The sequence below is a fragment of the Hypanus sabinus genome, chromosome 3, assembly GCF_030144855.1.
Source record: "Hypanus sabinus isolate sHypSab1 chromosome 3, sHypSab1.hap1, whole genome shotgun sequence".
In the NCBI taxonomy this organism is placed as follows: Eukaryota; Metazoa; Chordata; class Chondrichthyes; order Myliobatiformes; family Dasyatidae; genus Hypanus; species Hypanus sabinus.
The window spans coordinates 66,323,538-66,345,920 of record NC_082708.1 but is presented as its reverse complement, the minus strand read 5'-3'; the positions used below and the strand labels follow the sequence as shown (position 1 = coordinate 66,345,920).

Genomic DNA, 22,383 nt, shown 5'->3' with positions numbered 1-22,383 from the left:
AATTGCTAGTTCATACACCTCTCTGCAGCCGCCCATTTTGGATGACTCTGATGTAGGATTAAATGTATCAAGTTATTAGTAACATCTGTGGAAAGAAGCACAGTTAATGTTTCATCCCACACCTAAATACTACTAAAACACTCTTGCTCTGTTTGTCTGTTTGTGACCTCCAATTTGTGCAAACGGTGCATTACAGTGGCACTATTTTTGGCTAAATCGACTTAAAATGCACTAACTTACTGAATGCAGGCAAAGTCCAGGGTTATATATTTGTATAAAATTGCTCACTTGCCAAAATCAACAGCCCCGCTTTTGATGTCAGCCATGGCGGAAACCGCGACGCGACACCACGAATCATGAGGACAGCCAGCCTCAGCAGCGCCTCACAATGCTCACAGCAGCAACACCAAGCGGAGCAAAAGGGCAGGGCAGCTCTGTTTCAAGTGGTCACATTCTGCTAATCACCATCAGCATGTGCAGCACTGGGACAGATCTAACTGCCACCCATCAATAAGAGATAAATAAATCTTATTGTAATGACGTACATTGAGACACCCATCAAACCCTTTGCTACAGTCAAAGGACAGCGGTGACTATATCACATCCATTTAGGAGAGTGCTAATAATATGGTTAGCCCAATTATGCTGCATGTAAGAGAAGGGGGATATTGTGGTCAAGAGATGACGTCAGGAAGCGGCAAGGAGAGGGAGAAAACAAAAATTGGATGAGGCCAGGGCCACATGCCTCCAGGATCAAAGAGTCAGGACAAAAAAGATGAGAGAAGAAGAGACAGGAGAGGCATGCACGTCTCCAGAATGACAACAACTGGCTTAGAAGGAGCAAAGAGGAAGAGACAAAGGAGCTGAGAAATGCACGTCTCCAGGATCAGAGACAAACAACAAACAGCAGAAGAGCTGAAGAGACAGGGGATGAAAGGGCTGCATGTATCCAGAATGACAACAACAGGCACAGGAGGAGGAGAGAGGAAGAAACAAAGGAGCTGAGAAATGCATGTCTCCAAGATCAGAGACAAAGAATAAACAGCTGAAGAGATGAAGAGATGGCGGTTGAAAGGACTGCACGTCTCCAGAATGACAACGAGAGGCACAAGGATGGCAAATCAACCAGAAATGATGCCATCAAAAGTGTCATTCATTAAATGAGGAGGAGCTATATTTGCCTTGCTACGCGTCATTCTTCTTTAATAAACTGAGGTTTTCTTCTTCAATTTCCAAAGCAAAGTGAAACCAATAGCATTCAGGAAAATTTAATGTCCCTTCTGGTCACATCAGACTGCACTACCCTTCTCTCAAAGGGTGCCCCAACAGGTCACCCCGTTGTCTAGTTCATTGCTAATCCTCAGTGAGATCAGATAAAGAACGTATTTAAGATTTTAACCATTTTCTCTACATTGTCTCCTGTCTTTGCAATCAAAGGAACCAAAACAACTTTTGCTCCTCGTTTTACTTGCATAATATAGGAGTTTCATATTCCTTGATTCCTTGAACTTTGATCCATTTTCTACTACATTTTGAGTCTGAAAAAGGTGTTTTGACCAAAAACATGAAGTTCTTTACTTTCTCCTCATATTGCCTAACACCCTAACCTGTGGGGTATATCCAGCAGTTTCTATTTTAGTACCTTCATTACAAACAATTTATTAATGCTCTGATTCCGATGTAAACCCAGTCCAATAGCTTATGTTGCGTACATGATCTTTAGTAAAGCTTGCAACAAAGTTCCTCATAGCAGGCTTCCCAGCATAGAAACACTAGAGGGCATAGCTCTAATATGAGAGGGAGAAAGTTTAAAAAAGATTTATGAGGCATATTTTTAAAAGAGTGTTTGCAGGCTGATTCAAATTAAATCACATGGGGTCCATGAAGACTTGGTCAATTGGATTCAAGGTTGGCTTGGCCATAAAAAACAAAGGATTGTGGTGGAGGGGTGTTATACTGACTGGAAATCTGTAGACTGATTAATAAAGTTTTCAGGCAAGCAAAAATTGGTGCAAATGTGGATAGTAAGGAAGGTTGTCAAAGGATTCAGCAGTATATAGACAATATTGAAATTTGAGCAGAGAAATCACAGATGAAGTTTAAGTCTGACAAATGCACGTTAGGAGTCAAATGAAAGGGAAAAGACCCTTAGGAATGCTGATATAGCTCAGAATTTGGGATGCAAGTCTTGCTCTCTGAAAGTGGCAAAACAAGTTGATAGAGCAGTAAAGAAGATATACAATACACTTGCCTTCATTGCTCAAGTTGCTGAGTATAAAATTGGGAGAATGGTAGGTGCCAGGGGAAGTGACGGAAAAGGATACAATAGCGATATTTAAGTGACATTCAGAGCACATGGACAGGCAGGAAATTGACAGATACGGACCACGTGCAGATGTGATTTGTTTAATTAGCATCACAGTCGGCACAGACTTTGTAGGCCAAAAGGCCCACTCCTGTGTTACAGTGTACTATGTTCTATTATTGAGTCCCTTTGTTCAACACCACCATTACATGCTATCCTTCAAAACTACCAATATCACCTGTCTTCACGGTAGCCCCTTCTGTAAGTGTTAAGCTATCTCTCATTGTCATGTTTCCCATCCAAGAATCTTGAATATGTGAATATAAGTTAATATACGAATACAAAAACAAAATATGAAGAAAAGGTCACGGAGACTTAAGTACTAGTTCTTGTTGAAGAGGTAGAACCTACAAAAGTACAGCTGGCTGAATAGTCACCCTCTGAACTTATTAAGGAGATTTATATCACAGCGGCTCAGAAAGGAAAACAATTAGTTTAGTTTGTTATTCTAACAAATACTCATAAATGGATTGAAATAAACAGAATCAAAAAGAGAAACAGTAATCTAATTTTTCTTCATCCTTGCTTCTTCCTTATCAGAAACTGATCAGTGTGACACCATCTATGCCTTAACAGGGGCTTTGAGTAAGAAGAGATGTGCTCATCATTTCTCTGGTGTTGACTGGCCTTGGGAACCTCGGGAGAATTTGTGCCACTTATATTAATGTGCTTCCCTGATTTTGCTGCCTATACTCCTCAGACTCCCCATGTAAAAGATTCAAGTCTACAATCAATGTTTTCCTGAGTATTCGCATGGTAAATTGATGGAGTTCCTGGGGACTTCAGTAAGCTACATGTAGAGAAAGAAAAGTCTGCAATGTGCACTTCAAAGTCTTTCACTAGGAAAAGAGAATCCTAACAACAGACATGAAAGGAACCCCTACTCGTTTTACTAATGGGTCATAAATATAGAATAATACAGCAAAATAAAACAGCTTTTTGGCCCACTAAGTGCTGACAATTAAGATTCCATTTAATTATCCCACTTTTATTCTCTCCACATTGCATTCAATTATGCTCAGATTCTACTACCTCGTTACATAGGCATATATGCACATTTAACAATGGTCAATTTATCAACCAACCTGCACTTCCTTCAGCCACACCTAAAGCAGCTAAAGTAAGTAGTAACTTTCTTCAACCGTCAGAGGAAGAAAGTGCAAACTCTGTACAGATGGCATCAGGATTGTGACATTCCAAGGAGGCGGAAACACAAGTAATCACAACATAAATTTTTAAAAAGGTAACTAAACACCATTGTTAGCACTATAAAAAGCATCCAAATTGGCATTTACATAAATAAAAAATGTATTTCACCTCCACAAGTTTGGAAGCCAGGTACATGGAAATTGTTGTGCTTTTGTAAAACATCATGGACATTCCAGCTAAGAAACCTGCATTAAAAATGATTGATGCACATTAACACAATAAACGTAGTCTCACAAAAATAATAACAATAATCAAATATAAAAATGATGGCTCTTATTTGAATGGCATTTTGGATTATACTTATTATTGTTCTGTTGAAAGACATCTTAGAAAAATATCTTAAGCTGTGAACACAGTTCTGTATGTGAGACTGCATATTCAACAAATTAGCCAGAACATTATTTCTTGAACTGTAAAACACAATATTTTATACTTGATTTGAAGAACATGAACAAATGCCATTGTCATCTTCAAATTATAACTAGCCCATGCCACAGTTCTAATATTAATTAGCTGAAATTCCACTAACAGTCAAAAGAATAAAATTAAAAAGCATTTGGATGGACTTATTATTCTTCCTTTCTCTCTATTTCATGTCATAAATGGTCACCTTAGAAACATATGTATAACACATTGTAAAATCACATCTAAAAAAAAGCTGAAAAATTATTACTCTCACCAGCAATCAGTGCGTGAAGCTCATCATCCAAATCTCTTACCCATCGGAGAAAACAGCTAGTGCCCTTGACATGAAATGAAAACAACAGAATTAAACTGCTTTTCCTCTGGCATTGTAAAGACATTTATCAAATATTATTCAGTAAATGCTTCGCTTAGACTTTGGAAAATCATGTAATAATTGGTTGCATAAAAACACGTTTGCTGCTTAGAATAGAATGAAATAAATTTCTGAAAATGTCATATATGGGGCCTCAAATACATCAACATGGAAACATGCATGGATCAGCCAGCATATTCAGAGGATTAAGTGAGTTGCAAATATCCAGAACTTACTGTTTGATTTTCAGTGTCTATCATTTGCTTCACATAAATACCACCCTGAGGCTCTCCATTATTTTTTAAAAATTGCTGGACTTTCACATGAATTATTCGCTGAACCTGTCACAGAAAGTTATGTCTGGTAATTAATACCTCAAGACCAGTCATGCCCAATTTTGGTCATATTTCAAAATCATAGCAGGAGGGAGATCAGTAAAGATAACTTTACCTAGAAAGTTACTTCTTCTGGAAACAAAAACACTGTTCAGCTGCAAATAAGTTTAACCCAAAGAACAAAACTGTGCAGCACTTGTTGATGCTGGGAAACTTGACCTGATTTTCAGTTTGTGCCAGAAATAAAGTTCTGGCGTGAATTTCACCCGAGTGTTAGTAGTAATTGCATGACATCTGCTTTGTGCCTTACACAGCAATTTTCTACTTCACTTCTCTGCAAAATAGGAGTACTCATTTACTCCAGCTTTTACTGGCATTAGTTCCCGTGAAACCAAACAATTTCAAGAATCAAGAGACACAAAAGAACTGCTGGAAGAAATGAGTGAGTCAAATAGCATTTGTGGAGGCAAAGGGTTGATTGACATTTCACATTGAGATTCTGCACCAGGCCTGGGAGTGCAGATGAAAGGTAGCCAATATAAAGAGGTCAGAGGGAGCCATGATGAAATTTAGAAAGTCACACTGATTTATGACTAAATCCAACTACAATTTAATGAGATGGCATCCATACTGGGAGTTTGACAAATAATATTAGTATGTCACATTATGGTGATTCACTGCCCCCAGAGCAGTGGAGAATTTCAACCCATCATGTCTGTGTTAACTCTTTAGTAGGGTCACAGCAAATGTATCCCAAGCTCTGTTATGCCCCAATACCCTGCATTTATATTTTAAATATTTATCATCTCTTCCTTAAAAAAATGCAATTCCTCAATTCCTCAATCTGGCAAAGGATAATACAAACAAATAATTTCCCTGATACTCAGCACCACTTTTAAATGCATGATCCAATTGAATCTTACCAAAAAATAAAATAGGATGAATGCAAAAAGCTTTACAAACATTTCTAATAATTTAAAATATGCTAATCGTCCTCCTTTTCTGGCTTAGGAGATGTGGCAACAGGTGCTATATTCAGCTTTCTGCATGACCATAACAGCTTCTCATTTTGAAGTAGCTGCACCTAGATCTTGTGAAAATTATTTAAGAATTGACTCGTGACACTTTTAGAAACCATTAACAATATCTTGGCAGCTCATATTGTGGAATTAAGAGTTCTCCAAAGTCTTGCCTACACCTTCTGCTGAAGATTTTCAAACTGTGGTTTTTAATTATAGGAAGCATTCACTCAAAGGAATAACTTTCCTCTAACGACCCAATCAAAAGTTAACACCTTAAAGACTTATATTAAGGCATCTCTTGTCAGTCTTTGTTCCAAGGGAGACCATCCTAACTCTTTAAAGCTGTATTTTTTCATCATTCTTATCATTCTGATTGCACAATTTATGTTTTCTAAAGCATCCACCTGTTGTAAACTTCTTTGGCTTATGTGTAACAACATACAAAATGTTTTTTCAGTTTTTAAAATGACAAATTAGTGATTCATGAAACCAATGTACTATCTCAGCTTTGAAAATTTCCTGTAACATACTCAATGTTGCTTTTTTAATGCTATCACATTTTAACTCCATTTCATTTCATTATTCATGTTTGTTCTTTAATTTATTGTCTAATTACCTTGACTCTTTACTAACACCTCACATTATTCAGTAGTCATTCATTTTCAATTAGTTTCCCAGAAATATGGTATAAATACACTTAATTTTGTCATTTACAATTTCATTATAAAATTGACATTCTTATTGTTGTTTACTGAAATAAACTCCAATATAAGCTGTTGTGTTATTACCTTGTAAATACTGACAAAGGATCCTAGAAAAGCTCCAAGCTGGAAATTTTCTTTATTGTACAAAGCAGACAATAACCGGGATGGTTTTGTAAACAAGTGTCTTAATGCAGATGGAATACGAAGGCAGCATTGAATAAGGTAGCCAACACTGAACATCCGTATAAAACCCTGAAAGAGAGTTTTTTTTAAAGTATTTTAGAAATAGTATGAGATGAAAACCATATGGTTACATTTTCTATATGCCTGGATTGAATATCCATTATAGTTCATTTAACTTTCAGAGATTTACACACACTCTTTAAGACAATCCCAAATGGAATGTTACTGAATTTTCTCTAACTTATAAAATAAGTACAAGACAGTTCAATCGTGTAATGGTAATGCTAGTCCTCTATAATCCAATGAATAGGATTTCAAATTCCAGCATGGCAAATTAAGTATTTATATTCAAGCTTAAAGAAGTAGTTTGTTTAAAAAAATGTCAGTGAGGGATCATGAAGTTGTACTCACACAAAACTCAACTATTTCACCAATTCCCTTTAGGAAAAGAAAACTGCTGTACATTCCTAGTCTAGTTGATGAGTATTTACATTCTTACAGCATGGTTTACTCTTTTAACTCATCCTTTATACCCCAGAAGATAAGGTTTGAATTTATACGCCACTCATTTGCTTTCCAAGTGTTACTATGAAAAGGAAAATTTGAAAATGCTTTAAATTTAAGATATTGCACAGCAGATCAATCACCTGCTGGAGAGAGGATATACTGTGAATCTATTCACAACTCGAAGCACACATCCAACCCTCACAACCTGCCATTTCTATATGAAGATGATCTGTGTATTTCTATCACATTCAGGGTTTCAGCAAGTTATAATAACTGACTTGATATCCAAATTAACCTTGAGGTTAGGAACATCTGTTTGGCTGTTTGATGTATGAGTTGGTAGAGTTAGCTGAACAATGCAAAATTTATTTTTGGTATTTTAAACATTTGATGAGCAAGATATATAAAAATTCTGAAACATTGCTGATCTATTGTCCCATCTTTTCTTTCTCACTATGAGCACATTACTTAAGATTAGATGTAATCATCTTCCCTTATATAATTTTCTATCTTAGTGCACAATCCTTACACTGGCATTCCCCATGGTGATTAACTGAAATAAAGATGGTTGGTTCCTTGATAATAGAGCTGCCAGAGAGGAAAAGAGAACGCACTAAGTTTAGCTATTACTAGTGTAATCCACCCTTCTAGAACATTATTTTAAGAGATAGAGAATTTTTGTGTATTCAGTTGAAGAGCTCTCATAGGTTGATCCTGTCTAATTGACAGCTAGTGATACACAGTTATTGAGAAATAGCAAGACAGGTTTGAAGGGCTGGGCGATTAATGCTTCTTTTATTTCTATTGTGTTCTCATATTGAAAGGCTGTTCCCCCAAAGGGCTCAACCACACTGGAGCACAGAGAGGAAATTAGATTTCTAAGGGATGAGAGTGGAGTGCTGGACAGGACAGAGACTGATGCAGCAGCAGGAAGATCAGCATGAGAGTTGGTAGTTAGAAAAAAATTAGGGCTTGGGTCCGCAGCCAAGGGTTATTCCGAGGGAGTTGTTTTGAGGTTGGGAGTTAACAAGTATGGAGATCAAGTGGAAGACCAGTGGTATGGGTAAGATTGAACTGAATGCCAGGACTATTGTACATAAAGTCTGCAAGCTGGGAGGCTTCCCGCCAGCCACCCACTCCTCTTCAGCACATAAGAAGAGAACTGTCACAAAAAAACTCCCACTAGAAGGGAATCTACCTTAGGTATGCCTCCAGATTCCAAATCCCCTTTAAATAATATTAACGCAAGCTCACAAGTGCTTTTGGGGCTTGCTTTCAAACAAGTGGCTGGCACCACCTGCAGGCCAAGCATTCATAATCCAAACTCCAAGAATTGCTCTGTTAGCAGGTTAAATGCCCAGAATAGGCATGAGGCTATGAACTTAGTTGACTACAAAATGGTCATAATATGCAAACTGATAAACCACCGAAGATTTGATTGGAAAAAAATTACTTACTTTAACACAATAGGAAATGCAGTTGTCTTCATAATGCCTACAACATCTGTGTCTTGGGCCATGTTTACAACTGAACAGAGAAAAACAAATTTAATATCTTTTCTTTCTATTTTAATAATGCCATTTTTGAGGACAGTCTTGAATAAAAAATCTCAAAGGATAAAACAAAAGCTTAATGTTATGGGACTGCAATAAGTAAAGTGTACTATGTTACACATCAGATACAACTGAAGGATCTACAGCTCTGGACAAAGTTTTGATAAGTAATGAAATACTGCTCCGAGGTCAATGCAAACTCTGCACTCCACATCAGACATGCATTGTGCTCATTATTTATGGTTAGTTATTAAACACATGACAATTTAATACACCTCATAAAATAGAGTGAACGAGAAACACTGTACCAGCTGACTTTCAACTGACAGCAATAATAAATTAAGTTGTGTAGAGGCATTAAATCAGGGAAGCAACATATTAGCTCATACATTGGGTTGCAAGCAGTACTTGATTTTGTTCAAACTTCAACTAAATTTTATCAACTCATTTTGTTTAAACTTCAACTTAAAGTTCACAATGTAAAATGATTTCATGCTTTCAGCTTCATTGTGAAAGGCATAGGTATCTTCATACAGCTGTATCAACATATTTGTATTATGTACCTTATAGAAGGCACTCTTTAGCATACTGTGATGCCATTTTTGACCTTGCTTCACTTTTCACTGATTTTAAAAAAACATGATTTTTAAAAAACGCTTAATTGCAACCTGGTGATCAAACAAGTAACACTTTAAAGAAGCCAAAACTTTCCCAAAAAGTTTCATTAATGCAGAAAGACCAAGAATATCAATTTTCTGGCTGCAAGCAAATAAATCATGATTAACATTGCTTCCAGTCTGTGTTGTCAATGGGGTGGAGTACTTCACTGGTTGCTCATCCACTGTGTCTCTCAAAATAAAATTAGCCATGCAGTTATCTTCAAGATGGGAGCCTCATTACTGAAGACTAAGGTGACTGAACATTTTAATCTTATCTGTGACTGGAGAAACAGAATGCAGAGAAGATAAATCCGTAAGATCTAAAAAACTCAGGAATGGAGGCAAGGCTCATGAAAAGGTTATGGTGGGACATGAAGATGGATATGTGATATTTAAAATCAATACATTGATACATAGGTGTCTTTTAGGCCAACATAAATACAGATAAGGGTTTCGGCCCGAAATGTCGTTATTACCTCCTCCCATAGATGCTGTCTGGCCTGCTGAGTTCTGCCAGCATTTCGTGTTTTTTTTTTATAAATACAGATAACTGAGTTTTAGAAACTTATCACATAATAATAATTTAGAGCTTATGAAGAAATCAGAATGAGAAACCATTAAGGATGTTGTAAGCTTTACCTACAGAGATGACAAAAGTAAAGCTTAACATATTGATGACATTAAGCTCAACTCAATTTATATTTAAAACTTAGTTATGACCAAATCAAGAAAACAAGCATAAGAACATAAAAAATAGGAGCAGGAGTAGGCTGCTCTGCCATTCAATAAGATCATGGCTGATCTGGCCATGGACATCTCCTCCTACCTACCTTTTCCCCATAACCTTTATTTCCCCTACTATGCAAATATTTATCCATCCTTGTCTTAAATATATTTACTGAGGTAGCCTCCACTGCTTCATTGGGCAGAGAATTCCACAGATTCACCACTCTAAGAGAAAAGCACTTCCTCCTCATCTCTGTCCTACATCTAATCCTCCCAAATCTTGAGGCTATGTCCCCTAGTTGTAGTCTCTTTAGTATAGATTGTCAGGGGAATAATGTTGGCTGAGATGTTAACCTGATCGTGGGTATTCTGATGAAGGGTGTTCAACAAGAAATGTTAACTCTGTCCACAGATTGTCCCTGACCTGCTAATCTTTTTTCAGCATTTTCTGCTTTTGTTTTATGTTAAACTGAGATCCTGATTGATATCAGCTTTGTGAAAGTGACCAGAAGAGGCATCCTTGTTATTATTGGACTGCTTGTTATTGCCTGTTATGCCTCCAATTTAACTGCAATTCCATAAGTATCTATTTGCAAAGCCCTATGGATTGCTCTAAAAATGGTAGCAATTATACACCTTAGTGGCCAATTTATTAGGTACACACACTCGTTAATGCAAATATCAAATTAGCTAATCATATGGCAGCAACTGAATGCATAAAAGCACATAGAGATGGTCAAGGCATTCAGTTATTGTTCAAACCAAATATCAGTTGTATGTATAATTTGATTCAAAAACAGACAATTAAATCAGGAATTCATAAATCAAGACAAAAATGGGAATCTGATTTGAATGTTAAAATTGATGGAAAAAACTGGTCAAGATTATGTTCTGATAGTATGAGAAATACAATAAATGTTCAACTTAGATTAATACAACATAATTTTTTACATCAATTATATATAACACCACAGAAAATAAATAGATTAAATTCAAATATGTCTGACCAATGTTTTCGATGTAATCAAGAAATTGGTACTTTTTTACATTCTACTTGGTCTTGTTTTAAAATTCAACCATTTTGGATAAATCTAAGACTTTTATTGGAACAAATTACTGGAGCACAACTCCCACATAGTCCAGTATTATTTTTATTAGGATACATTGAAGGGACAATACCGAAACTTAAATTGAATAAGTATCAGAAAAAATTTATAAAAATTGCATTGGCAGTAGCCAAAAAAGTTATCGCAGTTACTTGGAAATCTGATTTATATTTAACTATGGATTGTTGGAATAATGAAATACATAGTTGTATTCCACTTGAAAAAATTACATACAATCTAAGAAATGAATAAGATATATTTTTGAAAATTTGGCTCCCATATTTACAAAAAATAGGATTAAATGCATAGGTCCTTTGAAGATAGAATTATAAAGTAATTGGGGAAAGGAAAAATAAATATTAAAATTATTTTGAACTCCCATCCTCCGATATCCAGGCAATCCTTCTCTTCTTTTTTTTCTTTCTTTAGATAAGGGTTAAGGGGGGAGGGTTAATATTATTTTTCTCACTATTTTATCATTACATTTATTCTTTGTAATTTTCTAAATTTAATAAATAAATAAATGGATAAATAAAAAACTATTTGTATTTTAATGATTTATTTTTCTAAAGGTTCAGTATTTTATCTACAGTCAATTATTTGCTTCAAAATCTGCGGGGGATGTATTTAAAAAATGTAAGTCACCCAAATTTGACGGGTGAGTGACAACCAGAGCAGAACAAGTAAAATGCAACAGGCAAGTACTTCATGACTGACTCAAAAAAGTAGATATTTTACCCCTATGCTGTGTTTGTAAGTGCTATACATTGCAACAGTGATACCTAAGGTGCTGAATCTTTAATCTAAAATAGATGGGAATTATTTCTGCTGGTTGGGAATATGGAGGAAAGGTAAGTTTAGAGATTCAAGCTCAGATCAGTCATGTTTACACTAAGTAGTAGACTAGACCTATGGAGGAAAGGTAAGTTTAGAGATTCAAGCTCAGATCAGTCATGTTTACACTAAGTAGTAGACTAGACCTATGGAGGAAAGGTAAGTTTAGAGATTCAAGCTCAGATCAGTCATGTTTACACTAAGTAGTAGACTAGACCTGGAGGTAAATGGCTTCTTAAAGATAATTTAAATATAAACCTGAAGAAGGGTAGAAGTGAGTTGAATACTGAATTGGATTACAGATGAAGTGATAGAATGGCTCTACTTGCCATACACCTGGTTGTAAGAAACTCATGTTAGAAATGTCCAGTGGAGCTTGAACAATCTCTGAATGAGAATAGATTCCTAACAGCGAAACAAGGGATCAGGTTAATTATTGCACAATATGATAACTCCAGCCAAGTTCCTTTAAGACAACTTCCATTAATTTCTAATGATGGCATCACTTTGGAGTGGAACATCTATACTAATGGTCAGAGTCTAAGGCATGATCATCAGCTGAAATAATGAGTTTACATAAAGAGTTTAAGTATGCACCAATGGAACTCAAGGTGATGAACAATCTTTGCAAAAAAAACTATTTGGGTTGTACCAAGTTCCAAGAACAAGACCTTGTCCTTTTATATTCTGAAACAAGACACTGTGGAACTGTCTAGAAGTAGCCATCATTCACTAGTCTCAACTAGTGATGCCTATCAAGAACATTAATTAATCCTTGCATCAAAATTTTCACCCTTGAACAACATTGTGCACTCTGCCCCCACTAACTCATATCTTGCAGAAAAAAATGCAGTACACACTTCCCAATGCAGGGTCTTGACCTGAATTATTGACAACTCCTTTCCTATTATAGATGCTGCTTAAAACATTGAATTTCTCCAGCAGATTTTTTTTTGCTGAATGCAATTTGCACATTACTGGAGAGGACCCAGTCTACTCCAACTTCACACAGGTACAATCTTTCAAATCCACCTTTGCAAGTCTGCTATATGATGTCCCATTCGGTAATTCCATGACTTTAAGGCAGGAATGTTCTGTCATGGGGACTCATCGTTGTCAAACAAATTCTTATCGCAAAGCTTCCTGTTTGCCCACTTACTGGAACCCTTGCTGAATAGGTGTCAGACTGGTCAAGGCTGGCCATCCTCCACTTTGAGGGTCTCATGTAACACCCACACTGCAGCTGTTGGAAACACAATTCTAGCCTCATATGATGCATCCTGGGCAAGTTCAGCACTGGACCACAAGAACCACACGAGCCACAAGGTTCACCACTTGAGAACAAATTGACAGACTGCAATACGTATTTTTGTTGGTAAAGCTGAAGAGATACATGACATGCACTGCAGGAAAACATGGACCACTTCGTTCCAAGGAAGGCCATTACTGGGCACTCTTGGAACAACATCTGCTTGAAAGGGAGAGTGCAGACAGAGTTAAGACACAATTCCTTGTGGAGTTTACACACCAGTTTTAAAAAGTGAGCAGGGCTTGTTGGGATTTGTCTGTAGAGTGGGAGATTGTTTTGCTTATTAGAAACTTAGTAAAGGCCAATAAAAAGAAGTGAGGTTTAAGCAGAATGGCCGTTGTGGGAATGGATCAGGGTTAGAGTGGGAGGCTTCAGCTTCTGCAATAACAGACTTGGTTGAGAACAGGAGAAGGCTCAATGTAAATTCTAATAAGTTTTCTTTTTCTTGCTTTGTTTATCAGTACATAGCTAATGCAGTGAAACTGGATCCAGGATTAGTGGTATGTTCTCAAGTGAGATGTGGGAACTATGGGAGATCTCCAGTCTCGTTGATATCTATACCTGCACAAAGTGTATCAAGCCGCAGCTCTTTAGAGACTGTGTTAAAAAACTGGAGCTGCAGGTTGGTGACCTTCGGTTCATATGGGAGAATGTGGAAGTGAGAGATAGCAGTTTCAAGGAGGTTGCAGGAGGCAGGTAGCTGGGTTACTGTCGGGAGAGGGAAAAGGCGGCCAGTGCGGCGTACCCCTGTGGCCATTCCCCTCAATAAAAAGTATACCTCAAATAAACTCTTCTCAGGCTTCCAGTTGGGTATAGATGGAGGGAAATACAGTGACAGGGCTGAAAATGGGGCAGTTGGTATACAGGTCAATGCAGTGTGTAGTCAGACTGTGAGAACAAACAGGCAGATAATAGGCAAAATTGCAGTCAGTGGGATGAGTTGAAGTGTAATATGGGGACAAAATCAAAAAGGGTGATGAATACAGGTACCCTTAGGAGGCAGTGCTCAAAATATGTCAGAATTCACTTGCAGTTTGGCAGAGAGAAGCTAAAGTCAAATGTATCAGTTTTACAGTGGATTAAAGGGAATTAGAGGCAAGAGAGAGGAGAGGGCCAAAGTTGAGTTGAAGGGAACAATAGCAGGGATGACAGCAGAACAGCAATGGCTAGAGTTTCTGGAGCAATTCAGAAAGCACAGGATAGATATATCCCAAAACAGAGGCAGCATTCTAAAGTGAGGATGAGAAGTCAAAGCTAACATAAAAGCCAAAGGGAGGGCATATAATAGAGCAGAAATTAGTGGGAAGCTTTTAAAAACCAACAGAAGGCAACTAAAAAGGCCATAAGGAGAGAGAAGATGAAATATAAAGCTAGCCAATATATAAAATAGGGTACAAAAAGATTTTACAGACATATCAAAGTAAAACAGAGGTGTGAGTGGATATCGGACTCCTGGAAAATGACACTGGAGAGGTAGTAATGGGGGACAAAGAAATGGCAAACTTTATAAGTATTTTGTGTCAGTTTTCACTGCGTAAGATACGAGCAATATGACTGAAATTGGAGAGCACCGGGGGTAGAAGTGAGGGTAGCTGCTATTAATAAGGAGAAGGCCCTTGTGAAGGTGAAAGGTCTGAAGGTAGCTAACTTACCTGGACAACATTGACTATACCCTAGTGTTCTGAAAGAGGTAGCTGAAGAGACTGTGGAGGCATTATGAGAGATCTTTCAAGAATCACTAGATTCTGGAATGGTTCTGGAGGACTGGAAAATTGCAAACATCTCTCCACTCTTTCAGAAGGGAGGGAGGCAGAAAAAAAAGGAATGATAGTACAGTTATTCTGACAGCAGTGTTTGGAGAGATGTTGGAGTCCATTATTACTTGGAAGCACATGATAAAATAGAACAAAGTCAGCATGGTTTCCTTAAGGGGAAATCTTACCTGACAAATCTTTTGGAATACTTGAAAGAAGTAACAGGTGAGATAGATAAATGAGAATAGGTGAATGCTGTTTACCAGGATTTTCAGACAAGGTGTTGCACAAAATGATGCCAAACAAGATAAGAACCCATGATATTACAAGAAAGATACTAGCATGGATAGAAGACTGGCTGATTGGCAGGGGGCACAGAGTTGGATTAAAGACTATCTTTTCCGGTTGGCTTCCTCTGACTAGTGATGTTCCACAGGGTTAATATTGGGACCTCTTCTAGTCACATTATATGTCAATGATTCTGATAACAGAATTGATGGCTTTGTGGCCAAGTTTGTGAATGATACAAAGATAGGTAGAGTCTGCGAAAGGACTTAAGACTGACGGAGGCAGCACTGTACTAAGGGGATGCTTTCCAGCAGCATGGACAGAAAATCTGGTCAGGATTGATAGGAAGATGATTGCTGCTATATACAGAGAGATGCTGAATAAAAACCTGCTAGCCTCTGCCAGAAAGCTTAAATAGGGGAGGAAGTTCATCGTTCAGCAGAACTAGACCCAAAGCACACTGCCAGGACAGCCATAGAGTTGTTTCAAATGAAAAAAGTTGATGTATTTGCATTGCTCAGTCAGAGTCCTGACCTTAACCCAATCGAATATTTCAGGTAAGACCTGAAGTTTGATGTCTTCCACTGCTCCCCAACTAACCTGGAACAGCTTGAGCAATTTTGCAAGGAGAAATGAGCAAATCTTGGTCCATTCCATTGTGAAAAGCTAATAGAGAGGTAGATTCAGTAAGTACTGTGCAAAGGGGGATGAATACTTTTGAAGTGCAGACATTTCAGTTTTTGATTTTTTAAGTTTTCCATGCTTATTTATGGTTTTATATTGCTATATTTCTTCACTATTCTTGGTTGGTGCGGCTGTAATGAAACCCAATTTCCCTTAATATCAATAAAGTATGTCTGTCTGTCTGTCTTAATAATTTTCCCTGTTTTTTTGGGCTCTACTGTGGAAGAAAAAGGAGTATGGGATTCGCAAATAAAAATTCTCAGTTAAAGTGATCAAAATCCCTGGTATGTGAACAAAGGGTTGGGGGATGAATACATTTTAAAAGCACTTTAAATGTTCTTTAAAATGTTCTTCAATGTTCTTTGGCTTGAATATCAAATCATATTCAAACTTATTTGAACGATTTTGCTTCAAAGAATTTGCTTTGATAATTTTTACCTATATTCAAGTTTTTTTTAATTTCAGTCAATCCTTGGCTGAAGCAAAGTGAATGGACACACTGCCTGTTACCAGGCTATTGAAGGAATTGGAAAGAGAAACTATAATTTTGCAGTTTTGTTCATTTTTTCCCCTGTTCCTCTCCATGGTCCTTATTCTGGGTAAGTCTACAGATGGGAAACTATGGTGAAGCAGGAGTTAAATCTGGTATCAACACACATCCCCTCATTTTATTTGAATCTTGAATATTTAAGTAGCAGAGGCACAGTCACTAAACTTGTACAAGATTGTTACTCTGGTAACAAGTATATTGTATTTGTTCTTCCTGCTTCAGCAAAATTAGTCTCCTTATGGTCAATCCACTTCCACAATTGCTCACTAAAACAATTTTAGGAAAAAGAAGGTCTGAGGCCCAAAAATACTTGACTACTTCCTTTCTGCATTTAAGACTTAAGTTCAAATACAAGTCAAGTGCTGTGAAGTGAGCCTGGATGTTCTTAACATGGTCTCTGATGGGTGTGCTGCACAACACAAATCTGCCAGTACTTTCTGCAACCTTTTTCTCACTAAATCATGAATGTCATTTAGGGATGGAAATGAGATTATATGAAATGCAAAGAAATTTGCAACTGTAGCACATGCAAAATGCTGGAGGGACTGAGCAAGTTGGACAGCGTTTATGGAAGTTAATAGTTGACATTTCGGGTCTAAACCTTTCTTGAGAACTGGAAAAGAAGGGGGAAACACCAGAATAAGAATGTGGATGGAGGGGGAAGGAGAACAGCTAGTAGATTCTAGGTGAAGCAAGGCGGAAGGGAAAGGCTGGAGAGGAAGGAATCTGGTATGAGAGGAGAATGGATCATTGGAGAAAGGAGAGGAGGAGGGACACCATTGGGAGGCAAAAGACAGGTGAAAAGAGGTAAAAGACTAGAATGGGGAACAGAAGAAGAGGAAAGAGGAGAAATGGATATTCATGTCATCAAGTTGGAGGCTACCCAGAAGATGTACAAGGGTGGCCTTATCATGACACAAGAGGAGGCCACAGACCAACATGTTGAAATGGATATGGTTATTGGAAAATGTTTGTCCACTGGGATGTTCTGCTTTAAACAGATGAACCCGAGGTGTTTGACTATGTGGTCTCCGCCAATTTAGAACAAGTCTCACCAATGTAGAGGAGGCCACATCAGGAGCACCAGACACAATATATGACCCCAGCAGATTCACAAGTGTTGCCTCACCTGCAAGGTCTGTTTGGGCCCTTGAATGGAGGTACAAGAAGTGGTGAATGAGTCGATGTAGCACTTAGGCCAGTTGCAAGGATAAGTGCTGGGAGAGAGATTAATGGGGAGAGATGACGAGAGGAACTCTATCACTGTTAAAGCAGCAGGAAGATTGGTTAAGCACCTATGTCCAAGAAAAGGAGGAGATATGGGTGAGGGCAGCATCAATAGTGGAGGAAGGGAAACCTCATTCTTCGAAGGAGGAGGATATCTTTAATTCCTGGAAAGGAAAACCTTATCCTAGGAACAAATGTGGCAGAGGTGAAGGAACTAAGAAAAGAGAATAGCATTTTTCCTGGAGACAGGGTGGCAAGTGGTATAGTCAAGATAGCCATGGGAATTGGTAGGTTTATAATAGATGTCAGTCAACAGTTTGTCTCCAAAGATGGAGACAGAGAGATCAAGAAAGGGGATAGAGGTGTCAGAAATGAACCAAGTGAATTTAAAGGGCAGGGTGGAAGTTGGGGGCAAAGTTGATGAAAATGTTGAGCTCACCGTAGGCTGAGTTCACAGTTCTGTAAGTATGATGTGCTCCAAAACAGAGCTTAAGGGATAGCCTTTGATGTAAATAACCCAGTAAGTGATCCCAATTAATAGTGGAGGACAAGGAAATGCTGAAAATCCGTGCTTTTCCTTTAAGGTACCCTTACAAAGAAACAAATTGAGCATGAATTAAAAATACAAGTGTAAGGACATTTAGTTACCCTTCATCCTTCAGCACTTTTAAAAATTCTTTTTGTATGATTGATAGCATATTTTTGGAATTTTAAAAATGTGTTTGCCCATGAAAATCTTTCATTGGAATAACTAATCGAAACTGATTGTCATGGAAAGTAAAGTATCCTTATAGTGTAGATGTTAATGGGTACATGAAAATATAAAAGGACAGAAATTAAAATGAAGCATGCAGCATGTGATGACAGATTTGAACAAGAAAGATATAAACCTTGGACGCTTGGAAAGCTGGTGTTCGAGTTTGAACTAGTTCAAGGGTAAAAATAGTCCTCGTCTGATCTGTCGAAAAGTTCTATATTCCCATCTAATGCATCTGTCAGTAACCTTCTAAAACTATTAAAAAAAAGTAAAGAATAAACTGTTAAGAGAATCCCATTGTCAAATACCGTAAAGTAATTTTAGCTACTATGGCATTATGTTAGTCTCAAACTTCAGCCTCCTCAGATGATGCCTGACCTGCATTTTTTTTGCATTATCTGTTTTAATTTCAGAATTTCCAGCACCTGCAGTGTTTTGCTTTATAATTTATCAAAGAGACTGTTAGTCGTTAGGCACTTGATTTCCCAGGCAATAACTGGTTCTGAGAACTCATTAACTTGCCTCCTGGCAGATGCAATGACATGATTGACCATGCATGCCTGTCTTGTGATGCAGTTTAAAGATTCAGGGCAACAATCATAAATTTATCTCAAATTACATGTTTCTCACAGAGCTATTTCAAGTTCTTGTCAATTTTCTACTTAACATCCCTACTCAGTAAATAATGTGCCAATAACATTTTACTAAATATGATCATGGATATTCTTTAGGAAAACCCATTTCTTTTGCTTATCAAATTTAATATAAAGTTTCCATTATTAATCCAATTACTAAAATGAAAAGCATTCTGTCAATAATAACTATGAGCTATTTAAATATTTCAGCTCATATTGATTTTGTATGTAGCTTGCTTTTCTCCCATTTTTATTTTGGACCACTTGAATTTTTCTTACATTTTGAACCCCTTTAAATTCCTGAAGAAAATGACAGTGGAAATTTCATGAATAAAAATGCATGATTTTTCAAAGAATGCCTATTAGTTTAATCACTTAAAACCCAAGTACATCAAATAGCTAACAAAAAAATACAAAGAACCCATTTTACTAGACTACAAGAACTCCACCTTCTCAATTGAGAACCCTCTCAATTGTACAATTTCCCTTACAATCAATGTAACTCTACCTAAACTTTAAAAAAAACAAGAGTAATTTACTCCTTCCTAAATATTACATTCTGGATTTCTCGCAAAATGACAGCTAGGTAGCTTGGTACATAGATATACACGAGCAAAAATAAATCATATTCTCCTCACAGATGACAGAATATTGATACAATATGTAACTTCCTCTGATTTGGTCAGGTACCCAATACATCAATGCAGTTGAATAAATGGCCACATCTTGTGTTCTCACTTCACATTCTGGAAAAATTTGTTCTCAGAATGTCAAACCTAAAATTTGGGTATTGGTTATCAAGATAGTGCATGTCCTTTTTTCAATCTATTACACCACAAAGCTGTTAGTCAACAGAAAAAAACATATAAAAATATATAAATTAACATATTTCCTTACATTCTGTCAATAAATTGTCCAGTCAATGTTATCAGAGATTTCTTGGTTTTCTTGGTCTGATCTTCTACTACCGGGTGCTCAGTAACATGACTACTCGTACTAGGATTTCGGTGCTCCACAACTGAATGTGTTGGAATTTCTTCCTTTCCAACAATAAATCTAACAGACATAAATGAATTTAAACATGAAATAAGATGCAGGCAAATAGCATCATATTTTAAATGGCTTTACTATTTAAGTTTATTACTCATTACATTCCTTAGAAAATAAAATTCAGAAAATTATTGAAATTTAAGTGTAAAACATCTTGATAGATTTCCAAACAAATGCATCTACACTTGTACCAAATATTAAAGGACTTGATTTACAGTCCAGCTTCGATTAGCTGATCTTAGTCAGGGTGGCAAGTGTACAATAAACTTTCATTTTGATGCCTGTAATGTAAGCAGAGATTGCAATTATGCAAACTTCCAGCTCAAGATTCCTATGTAGAGAATCAACAGAACTTGAACATTGAATGATTCAACACTGAATGATTTCAGAACAACATTCTCCTGTCCACCATCAAATTTCTGAATGGTCAATGAGCTCGTCAATTTTATATCATCTTAGTTTTATAATTACATCTGTGCAAAACAACGTTCACGTCATATAAGTCAATGACAATAAATCTTATCCTGAAGAGTGGATAACCTTGTCACACTCTATGCCAAGCCTTTCAAGTTGAGAATCATTTGTTTGAGGTACAGGAGAATTGCTGGCAGGTTCAGGATTTTCTCTCAGCATGAAACAGTACTGATGATTTGTGGAAGGAAAAAATAAAATACATTTTTAAAAACACAGAAAAATAAAGATATAAACAAATAGTGATAATTTTAAAAATTGTACCTGACCATCTAAAAACTTTTCAAAACTCAAAAGTACACTGGAAACATTGTGCTAATCACATTAAGATTTGTGGATAGTGACAGTAATTGTTTGTGGTTGGATTTTGTGGCAAAAGTGGTATATGTATACATATCCTTCTGTTTGGGACAAGTGACTGATGATACGACAGTGCCTGCTACCGGTCTACTCAACTGTAATAGGAATTACATTAGTGCAAGTCTATATTTGAAATTAGTATCACCCAAGAACCAAAATGCAGTCATGGATTTACAGTAACAATTTATGGGCACTATTGTTCTAAAAAATATATAATTTTTGTGTCCTTTAATGAAGATTGGTTCAGTGTATTTTATTTAGGTATCATTTGCTTGCCAAAAGTAACAAAATAAATTCAAAATAAAATATGATGTTGCTTTAAGGTTTCCAAATTATAACTCCTTCTATCCTTCCATAATTGTTAATTACTGAAGTTTACTTGTCAACAGCTACTATTATTTTCCTTCACTGTCTGATAACACTCAAATAATGTCACAGCAACTTTATTCCTTATGGAAACTCCAATAAAATCTTGTGTCAACTTAGAGGTCTATTTTGTTTTAGTCCTACTGGTATCTAGAACTAAACCTGATTTATTAATGGGAAGTTTTTTTGAGACATAGCCATCCAGTTCACCTTTAAAAATGATGATTATAATTAATCTCTGTCCCTTATATTTAAGGAAAGAGAGAGGTTGTGGTTTGTTGAGTTGTCAGGTAAACAATTAGATTTTTTTACTGCAGATCATGGTCCTTCTTAGCGGCTTTGCTACTGCTTGCTTGCTGGATGGAGGCTGCTGATGAATTTTTGCTGAAGTAAGTGGAGGAGGGGAGGGTCATGCTTTGCTACTGTTTGTGCATGGGGGTGGAGTGGGGGGGGTCTTTGGGGTTCTAACATTTTTACTGTCACTCATTCCTTGGAGCACTCTTCTGTTCTTGAGGTTGTCTGCGAAGAAGAAGCATTTCAGGTTGTACATATTCTCTGATATTAATTTGAACTACTGAATTGTGGGCAGGAGTTTTTCGGAAGTCAGCACTCAGAACAACTAGCTACAACCAAGGATGAAAGTTCTGGCAATGGCACAATAGCCTCACCAATACAGAAACTACCATTCACATATGCCTTGAAATAAAATTTCACCAAGATTTAGTGTATGATATTGGCAGGTTAACAGAGTCTTAAGGCCATGTTATAAAAATGTTCATGTCTAGCTACATTTGAAACTCTCTTAAAACAGGTAAGAAACAAGTACATATTTATATCATTATACTTACTTAAGTGCAGAGAAAGCAAATCCTTTGAGGCCATCTTTGCACCTGAAAAACAAACGCCATAATACATAAATGTTCATAGAAGCCCAATGATGCTGTGACTTCA

At 36.9% G+C, this 22,383-nt stretch overlaps 1 protein-coding gene across 1 annotated transcript in view; it reads right to left on the bottom strand.

The window, feature by feature from the left end:
- The window catches only part of tmem135 (transmembrane protein 135), a 391,315-nt gene that overhangs the window by 16,754 nt on the left and 352,178 nt on the right, over positions 1 to 22,383 (bottom strand). The window contains exons 7-12 of the mRNA XM_059964593.1: positions 22,281 to 22,322; positions 20,083 to 20,241; positions 8,561 to 8,630; positions 6,498 to 6,665; positions 4,254 to 4,317; positions 3,683 to 3,759 (exon numbers count right to left, since the gene is read on the bottom strand). Coding sequence (XP_059820576.1) covers positions 3,683 to 3,759; positions 4,254 to 4,317; positions 6,498 to 6,665; positions 8,561 to 8,630; positions 20,083 to 20,241; positions 22,281 to 22,322 — 580 coding nt within the window. The remainder of the gene's footprint in view (positions 1 to 3,682; positions 3,760 to 4,253; positions 4,318 to 6,497; positions 6,666 to 8,560; positions 8,631 to 20,082; positions 20,242 to 22,280; positions 22,323 to 22,383) is intronic.